The 10,421-nt window shown below is 35.2% G+C and overlaps 1 protein-coding gene across 1 annotated transcript in view; it reads right to left on the bottom strand.

The window, feature by feature from the left end:
• LOC107590279 (dihydropyrimidine dehydrogenase [NADP(+)]-like) overlaps window positions 1–10,421 on the bottom strand; it is a 199,565-nt gene that overhangs the window by 11,348 nt on the left and 177,796 nt on the right. Inside the window, 1 exon segment of the mRNA XM_016278981.1 lies at window positions 8,156–8,335. Coding sequence (XP_016134467.1) covers window positions 8,156–8,335 — 180 coding nt within the window.

Raw genomic sequence — 10,421 nt, 5'->3', positions numbered from 1 at the left:
CCGGTGTTTTCAGAAAGCAAGCGTGTTTATCCACAGTGGAGAGAGAGCACGTGCACAAGGTTGCCAGGTTAACAAAGATAAGTAACACACTTAGCAAATATTTCTGTACTGCGCAAGTGGGAAGCTCTGTTTCTGGGATTACGTCTCTTTATATCAGGCAACCCAGTTGTGTTCCTCTGCGGCCAGATTAAACCTTGATGTAGCCTATATATTTTGCTCTATTCATTATTTTTTAGAAACCTCACACTTTTCTACTCCATTTTAAACGGTGTTCTTGTATTCAAATTAAGAGCGGCCCACTGCAACGCACGTGCCACAATATCGATACAGAGACAGCAGTATCGATACTCGTATCGTCAAATCTCTGTGACGATACATCTTCGTATCGATGTATCGAACACAGCAGTACTGGGTGGCGTCCACCACCCCTCATGCAAGTCCTATGTTTTCAGCTATAAAAGAGACTCTTCTAATCGGATGCATTGTTTTTTTTTTATTTATTTTTTAATAGTACACACACATTTTCTCACTAGTACCATCCTCTCAAATTTGTAAACAACCCATCGCACGTATCAGTTGAACAAAGATTCCTTTAGGTGACAGACGGGCTGCTTGATTCAACTTATTGTTTCCACAGAACACAATATTACAAAGAGGATACAATCATTATACTGGAGACTGAAAAAACTACTGTCCAAACTTATGCTGCCATCAATATAAATAACTATAGTTTAAAGTGCCCCTATTATGGGTAATGAAAGGTTTATATTTTGGTTTTGGGAGTCTCCAGCAACAGGTTGACATTCATGCAAGGTCAAAAACACTTTCATTGTCTTATAATATGCATTTATTTTTACCTTACTTGCTCAACGACTCCCACACGATTCGCTCAACTATTCCTTTTTCCAAACTCCTCCTTTGCGTGACGCTAATCTGCGGTGATTGGTCCGATTGGTCTCATTTTCATTTCATCATGCCTGTAATGCCTGATAAAGCAGCGTTTGTGAGCGCAGTGCTGCTTTGTGTACAGCGTTACCGGGGAAACCGCTATTTTATCGCTCCAAAAAAGGCACATAGTGGCAAAGAATGAATTTGCATTTTCATACAGACCAATGGGAAAAGACCAACAAGTGGGCGGGCTATATGCTAATGTTTTATGTTGACCTCAACATGAAACGGCTTGGGATTCGTTTTAAAAACGACTCGTTTCAATGATTCTGAGTCGACTCATTCTTTTGAGAGACAATAACTTTATACACGGTGCACCTTCAGATTTATAATTTTGCAGGATGTTTTCATTCACTTAGAGCTGTGTTACACACTGCGTGAAAGGCCATTTAAAAAAATCCACAATAGGGCACTTTAAAGGTGAAGTTTGTGCTTTTTTATGTTCAAAACAGTGTTGTTAATGTTAAGCAAAACTAACTGGTCATTGAAATAAAATAAAATAAAATAAAATATTACATGAAAAACGTAAACTTAAAAAACAAATGAAAATTAGAAATTTTGCTTTTTCAACTAACTGAAATGTTTAATTTGAATTAATACAACTAAAATTAATATATATTAATAGTGCTAGTATAAATTAAATACCGTATTGGCCCGAATACAAGACGACGCTGATTATAAGACGACGCCCCCTTTTTCCAGATGTACCTTTTGGAAAAAGGCTTTTTAAAAACCAAATCTTGTTTTTTCTCAGTAAAACACATTTTGTCTTCAATTATTTTCATATTGCATATTTTTCCTATAATAATTTTTGTTTTGAAAGTATGGTAAAAACTGGTAAAAATGTACCAACAATAACATTTAAAAAATATATACTTTTTGATATACCATTAAAAAAAAAAAAAAATAGAGCTGTGTTACACACTGCGTGAAAGGCCATTTAAAAAAATCCACAATAGGGCACTTTAAAGGTGAAGTTTGTGCTTTTTTATGTTCAAAACAGTGTTGTTAATGTTAAGCAAAACTAACTGGTCATTGAAATAAAATAAAATAAAATAAAATATTACATGAAAAACGTAAACTTAAAAAACAAATGAAAATTAGAAATTTTGCTTTTTCAACTAACTGAAATGTTTAATTTGAATTAATACAACTAAAATTAATATATATTAATAGTGCTAGTATAAATTAAATACCGTATTGGCCCGAATACAAGACGACGCTGATTATAAGACGACGCCCCCTTTTTCCAGATGTACCTTTTGGAAAAAGGCTTTTTAAAAACCAAATCTTGTTTTTTCTCAGTAAAACACATTTTGTCTTCAATTATTTTCATATTGCATATTTTTCCTATAATAATTTTTGTTTTGAAAGTATGGTAAAAACTGGTAAAAATGTACCAACAATAACATTTAAAAAATATATACTTTTTGATATACCATTAAAAAAAAAAAAAAACTGGTAGCCCATCTGAATTAGGACATTTAGGCTATCCATCTAATAGTAGCCTACCAAAATCTTATTAACAGTAGAAGTTAAATCTTACTGTAGTCTTCAAATCTGGGTACTGTCTTACATTTTAAAATCACAAAGGGAGTTTGGTCCCATCAGGCTAATGTGACAGTCACGACTCATGCAGCTGTAAGGTTTTCTTTTTCTTTTGTTTTTACTCGCGATCTTTACAACACGCATTACATTACGTATTTCATGGCACACTCGTTTTATGTGTATTTGGCGCCACTTATTGTTGTGGCTGTATTATTGACATGTCAAAGTTTAGACCTTGAATATAAGACGACCGCGTTTTTTCAAATGTATTTCCAAGAAAAAAACATCGTCTTATATTCGGGTCAATACGGTACATAATAAATACACACTTATTAGGTATTTAATGACATTTTATACTATATACTAAATAATACAAATGACAAAAGCTAGCTCGGATATGTCAACTACGTTTAAACCCTATAAATGTCAAAAAGCTTCAATAAAAAAAAAATGACAAAAGCATTATTACTAAAACTTAAATGATAAAAAATAAAAGCTAATTCAAAATATTATTAAAAACTGTTATGTATATAAATAATAATAAAATACTATATAAAATGTTTTCTGTAATCCCAGCTAAATAAGCAAAGACAACTATAAGAAAGACATTTTTGGTTGATTTCCCTGAAAAGTGTAAAGACTGAAGAATTTTTTTAAACAATTGTTAGGTTTTGTTCTTTAGTTTTTTTCCAGCATCCCAAATGATGCCCCAATAGCAACACTGGCTTAATCAGTGGCGTGAGTTTAGGGCAGGGAAATCTGTTTAACCGACCAATGGCAGATGAGGATGTGCTCTGGAAACGTGTTTTATAAAAATGTATTTTCATAATTAAGCTAGTGGCTCAGGAATTACAAACTTCACATTTAACAAGAAAAATGTATATATTTGATTAATATTCACCATAGAAAACCCCAGATGGCTTTATATATTTGTAATATTATAATAACTTTCATTTACAAAACTCAAACTGATTACAAAAAGAAAATATAACTCATGGTCTCATAATTATGAATCATAACTCAGAGCAACTATTTAATGCACTTAAAACTATGTACTATATCTGGGTTTTATGCAGATAACATTGAAGTATATATAATTATTACCCAACATTTATTCAACTCTAACTTGCTTTAAAAAGCCCATCAGACTTTGCGGCACTGACACCTCCCTGAACGACGCTAGCAGAGTGTTATGCATTGTGATTGGCCAGTGTCTCGTGGGTCAGATATGAGAGAGGGCTAATGAAAGACCCCACTGAGCAGTCGGACAATCGCTCGGCAATAACAGTACATCTTCACTCGGGCCAGGCAAACAGGACAGCGGCCGGCTGAGTCGCTTCATATTTAATGTGCACTAAAGCAGTGCTCTAAACTGTTCTCCACTGGCCCGTTCACAGCTTTATGCACAAATGACCCCATATGTCACCTAAAGTAAACATGATTCCAATCAAGCGGCTAGATTACAAGATGGGATGGTTTTGGGGGGAAAAGCTTTTAAAGATGAAGTGTGTGATTTCTGTTCCTCTAACATCACCAAATAGAATAGCAAAAATAATGAACGTGTTCAAACAGGTTTCCCAAACACTTTATTTCTCATCAGTGAGGCCAAAAAGATCTCGTCCTAAATTGGTTGAGCTAATGTATCTGTGTTGAGTTTGTTGGGATGTTCAAACAAACAGAGCAATGCTTTGTCCTTGCATATTAAGCTGGGATACAAGAAAGATGAATAAATAAATGTAAAGACCTCACAAAGTGCTTCCTCCATTGACATATTTACTGCACATATTTATTTATTAATTCATTGAAACGACATTATGGCACAGCATACTGTTTTATAAGGTTTATTTTTAAAATTAGACATTAACATTTATTGAATAATAACAATGGCAAAAAGATAAAAAATTATAAATAACTTTAGTCAAGTAATATAATTTATCATATTATCTTAAACTTGGAAACATGGAGCATTAATATGTGCGGCCACAATTCAATAACAGCTATAAATCTTTCCATCCATCCATATAATACAAGAAATCAATGTTCAGAAAAGTGTTACATTTATTTTTAGTAATAACTGATTAATAATTAATTCTAAATAATAATGATAAAAATATAAAAAATAATATATTTTAAACAACTCTTCCGCCAAGTAATATAGTTTGTAATGTACAAACTTGCCGCATTAAAATAGATTGTGTGGTTTATGACTTTGAAGATGTTTCATCCAACCAATACACATTTATTTTATTTAAAAAAGCAAAAAGAAACCGAAGGCCATACTTAAAATTAATCTGTATCTTAAGTGGTTAGATTGAAAAAGAATAAGAATAAAAAGTATTGCAAGGTTTTTCAATGCACTACTTGCCTTGCAAACGCTGTAATAAAAAAACGTGCATGCCATTTGAAGTACATCTATTGTGTTTCAAGTTATTTTTAATTAATTTTGCACGATAAAAGACAACATGGGCAGGAAATTGAAATGCAGGGCCAATGGTTGGACAATGTTATATTTCCAGTGAGTTGTGTCAGGCAGGGAAGGTCTCCAGACTGATATTACCTGTCAGCCCACTCTTAGACAACCCCTCCGCTGACTGACAGCTCACCTGTGGCAAGCTGGATGAGCCTGAGAACAGCGAGCACTAGCCCAGACACGCTTTATATAAAGCTTGAGAGACAGAGAGAGCAAAACAGGAAGGGAGACAAAGGGAAAAAAAGCAGCAAACTGAAGACAGAAGCGATAAGAAAGGGTGATGGAGGACAGCGAGGGGTATGAGAAAATTTGTTAGCCACAAAGAATAAAAAAGGCAGTTTGATCACTCCACAACGAGAAGGAAAGAAGACGAGAGCTCAGAAGTCATTGTGGTTGATAAAGCGGAGCCTAAGGGAGCGTTCAGTGAAAGACAAGTTTGTTTTTTCTTCTCGCCGAGGCAGCGAGCGTCATCCTCTCAGGGGATGTGCAGTTGGTTTTTCGCTGCCATTTCTAAAACGCTGCGCTTAGGCAGTGCAACACTGTCTGCTGGTCATCTGATGCACTTTCTCTCGGCTAGGCCAGACCGTGGGGGTATTAACACTTGTAAACAGCAGCCCAGCTGCCTGTGCGGCTCAGTGTTGCCTGGCAGGACTATAATGGTAATGAAGCCTTCAGCAAGGTTGTCTTGCCTCACACTGTCAGGGGCCGACACAATGCCCTGGTTAGGGAGGAAGTAGAACAGATGGAGCATGTGTGTTTGTGTCATGGAGCCACTGCTTATACAGTGTTTCCATCCTATTAAAAGATTAATACCTTTGTGTTTTAAACCAGATGTTTTTCAAATCATACACATCTTGAATACAGGGACTGAAATGGTCCAGATACACTACATGGGATGGTAATGATTTTTCTCAATTTTTAGAGAAACGCCTCGGACCTATTAATGTGAACTTTTCTGGACAAATCACAGAAACAAAGCAAAAAAACAAACAATTACACAAATGTTCTCTAAAATGTTTCATGTGATGATAATGACAACAGTATTGGGAATAGATTATCCATTAGAAATTGTACATAGACTAAAATATGCCTAAAAATTAAAACATATAACAGTGATTTTAACATTTAAACAACTATAAAAAAAATAGAAATAGATATAATAATATAATAGAAAGAAAAATGTAAAAAGGTGAATTCAACAAAATTAAATTTTTTGTGCCTCTGTTTTAAAATTCTTTTCAGGTACCATATGATCATATCTACCGATGCAGATTTTTTTTTTTACATTTTTAATTAATAAAAGGTTTTGGAAACTCCCCAAGGCTGTATTTATTTGTCAGTAAAAACAGTAATACTGTAAAAAAAAAATTATATTTCACATATTTTAAAAAATCTTAATTTATTTGTGTGATGCAAAGCTGAGTTTTCATAATAAAGGCCTCCTGAAGTGAATCGATGCATTTTTGTAAGAACAATATACATATGTAAAACTTTATAATCCGTAATCTCTAGCTTCCGCTAACTAGCAGGAGTAGAGTAAGCTTCGGTGAGAATATGATAGTCTCGCGAGAACCAAGTTTTGTTTACAGGAACAAAGGAAGCAAAGGAAAACCAGTCTCCTCTTGGCTTATATCGCAATCCTCATACATTTTTCTTTACCAATCCTTGTTTTGTACTTTGATCAATTTAGCGCATATTAATTTCTTAATATCTTACTGACCCCAAACTTTTGAACAGTACTGTAAATGAAAAATACATTTCTGATATTCAATTCAATTCTGATTTGACTGAAGATCAAGAAACATCATGGTCTAAATAAAACAAATCTTCTTTGACTTGGATTTATGCTTGCCGGCAATTATGCATCATGATTGATATGCATAATTGCAGAATTAATTTTTATCACATATCTCCTTGCAAGAACTGGTATTTTTCCTTAAGAAATGCAAATCTATTGTTCTTATATATCCATCTGACAGAGAAGTAGCTTGCCTGTACAATAGCAGATGTGAAGTACAATGCTCACATGGTCTAATGTTCATTGATTTTTCTTTCCCTCTCTCAGTTTACAAAAGACCGCCTGTCGACCGAACATTCCTGTGACCCATGTGCTCAGTGACTGAACCCTGAATGCAGCTCAACGCTGCCGGGGGACACGTGGACCGTAGTGATGTTTCTACACAACACTCCACATCTTCCCTCGGCTTTCCCAGAGCCAATGTTATCGTTGTGCCAATTCCAGCACTAATGTCCTGCCGACATGAAAATGACTTACACTTATCACTGCCTGCTTCTCTTTCGTTTTATTGCTTCATTTCCCGACGCTCATTTGGCATTAGCATTTAAACTACTGCGCTGAGCCGCCTTGCAGTCAGAAGCTGAGAAGTCGCAGCTAGCATGTTAGAAAACACTAGGCGGGCTTCAAAGCTTTTCCCTCGGCTGGTGTATTAGCAGAAAGGCTGTGATCTGATAAAGGCCTTTAATTCGCCGCTTTGAAAGGAGTTTACTGAAGTTTTGCTCATTTACATGCTGCCTAATATTCCTTGTGCACAAATAATGAGGGAGATTACCGAGGGCTGAACGTACACGTGAAGTACAAACCATTAAATGCATGAACAGCTGCCTTTGTTGAATCTCATTTTGTGATTCTATATTTTTTTGGTTGCTGCTGTTATGTAAATGGCATGTGCCAGGAAAAAGAAGGAATAAAAGTTGAGATATAAAATAAACCAATTATTTTCTCCCCTAAGTCAAGGCTTGATTCAAACTTGGGAAAATTAGATCGGCGTGGCGTACTTTAACCTTAGTGCTCATTTTGCTCCAAGTGCTTCCTTTTACCAGAAGAAAGAGTAAAACAGGAGCATAATGACTAAACGCTGCTCTATAATGTTCTTTCACCTTTGAGATTGCAGAAGTGCAAGCGGCCACTTTGCGTATTGGACAGCACTGTTATTACATGGATTTTTATGAACTAACAACAAGTAAATGGAAGAATGCAAGTCCACGGGTTTAATGCTAATGCTGCATTAATGAGCACTTGTTCCTAAAGCTGTAGAATTATGGGAATTGCGTTTAGCTCCTTAATGGCATGTCGGAGTACTGTAATAAGAAAAACAACGTTAGAGGAAAGTCGGTGAGGGGTAATCATCAGTAAAAGGGTGTTTTTAAAACAGCTGTGAAGTCTCTCACCCTTCCTTTGACTTCCTGCAGTGTGGCCACAGGCTTTCCTTTCTGATGGCGGGCCGTAGGAGGTGACTGGCCGTCCCAGTCCTGGAGCTCCTCAATGCTTTTGAGATAGAGCAGGGCTTTCAGACCAGTGCAGTAGTCTTCAATCACGGTGAAGTCCTGGTTTTGTACTGCACTGCACACCTGTGTGAAAAACACACATTTCTTTAATAACAGTGTGCGTCAGAGCTGTGGTCTAGTGATTAGTGCACATATGGGCAATGCAAGTTTAAATCCGACTTGCAACATTTCCCAATTCCATGTGCTATAACATTCCTGTCCTCTCTCCACTACTATGCTATAAATAAAAAGGCAAAATGTCTAAGAAAAAAAATCACAATACACCTCAACATACATGCAACATCATGACAGAATGGCACCATCTCAAAGCTGCTGTAAGCATTTATTTTTTAAATACCACATATAAAATATACCTACAACCGACATATCACTGAAACGGTTGTCCTGAGAATTTACATGTGTCTCTGTGGTAGCCCTTGACTGTAAACATAAATAAATAAATACATTTACAAATAAAATAAATAATAAAACATTTTTAAAATAAAATAAATGAATTTAAGTAAGTATAAAATACATTCAAATAAAATAAATAATAAAACTTTTTTAAAATAAAATAAATGAATTTAAGTAAGTATAAAATACATTCAAATAAAATAAAAATAAAATAAAATAAACAATTTTGAACACAAAAGCAGAAATGTTTCGTGTACTGGCCAGACTTATATATATGCATATAATGAAAATCAATTTACATGTAACATATTCATGCTTGCAACAGCAAAATAAAAAAATGTATAAAATAAAAACAAAGTAAAAACTAATAAATACAAATAAATTCCAACTAATGATTAAAATAAAATAAATAAAAATATTTCTGCAAGTAAGTTTAATACCACCACAATATTTCATGTACTGGCCACTTTTTTGCATAAAATAAAATATACAAGCAACATCTTGTGACTAATTGTCACTTTTTATTTATGATATTTTATGGTGCTTTTTATTCACATTTGTGCTTGTCAGTCTGCATTCACTTGAGTAAATAAAGGCTACATTTTAATTTCTATGTGAACTATACCTTTAAGTTGTTGTAGATGCACATTAACAAACACATGCAAATAAATATATGCACATTCAGGGAGAAAAAGAAACAGAGGTCATTAAAACATGTGCCATCCTTCAAATGAAGCTACAAAAGACAAACGTCAGCATGCTGAATCAAAGCAGTACTACAACGCACATGCTCTGAAATGCCGAATACAACTGACCTTAAGAGAAATCTAACTCATTCTCTCATTACCGGCAGGGCATAGACGAGGCCGATAGCGCCGAGCTTATGCACACTCATCAAGCACACGTCAGCGTGCACCTGAGCCCTTTCCATTGACTCTGTTACACTTCTGTTGCTCAGAGACTGTGATATGCAGGGAGCGCTTGAAGCCCGGCTTTGTGCAAGTGTCTACGGCACTTCAGATGGCAGTCACACCGCATCTTAAGGAAGCAGATAAGACACGCTTATCTCCTGGTGCTATCGCCGATCTGACAGCCGAAGTGGGCCCGAGAACTGCCTTCTTTCACAGGATTAGCATTCAGTCGCTTTGTGAGCGTCACAGCTGGTTCCTGACTCGACACGCAGACCCTTTGGATCTCGACTCTCTCTGAGCTTGTATCTGATATCTAGGATTGGGTTTGATAAAAGGTTCTTATTCATAACCAGTTCAAATTTTCAGATTGATTTTCATTCCTTTAACAGTTCTGAACATCTTGAACTTGAACGCCTTCGGTCCTCCATAGATGCAGACAAAAAAAAGCGCACACAAATACTATAGACAGAGTTTCCTGCACTGCTACTGAAACTACAGGACGACAGCCAAAGAAATGAGTTGTGAGTTGCAATCTGAATTGAATGTGATGATAGAGAAAGGCAAAATAATATACAGACACAATAAATAGACACTTATTTTCAACTGCATTGTTGTTGCTTATCACAAGCAACAAACAGAGCAATCAGTGAAGTAGAATTTGATAAAGAATCAGTCACAAAGAACCATAAGTTAACAGTCTGAAGCAATTTAATGCCCTTTTGTGCCCCGCTATGACATTTAGATTATTAAAAAACAAACAAACATACTTTATGTGTTGCTATATATATATATATATATATATATATATATATATAATATATTATAATAATATATATCATATTTTT

Source organism: Sinocyclocheilus grahami, unplaced genomic scaffold, assembly GCF_001515645.1.
Source record: "Sinocyclocheilus grahami isolate Dianchi unplaced genomic scaffold, SAMN03320097.WGS_v1.1 scaffold126.1, whole genome shotgun sequence".
NCBI classification, from domain to species: Eukaryota; Metazoa; Chordata; class Actinopteri; order Cypriniformes; family Cyprinidae; genus Sinocyclocheilus; species Sinocyclocheilus grahami.
The sequence above is the reverse complement of the archived record's forward strand: the minus strand, read 5'-3'. Positions and strand labels throughout refer to the sequence as shown.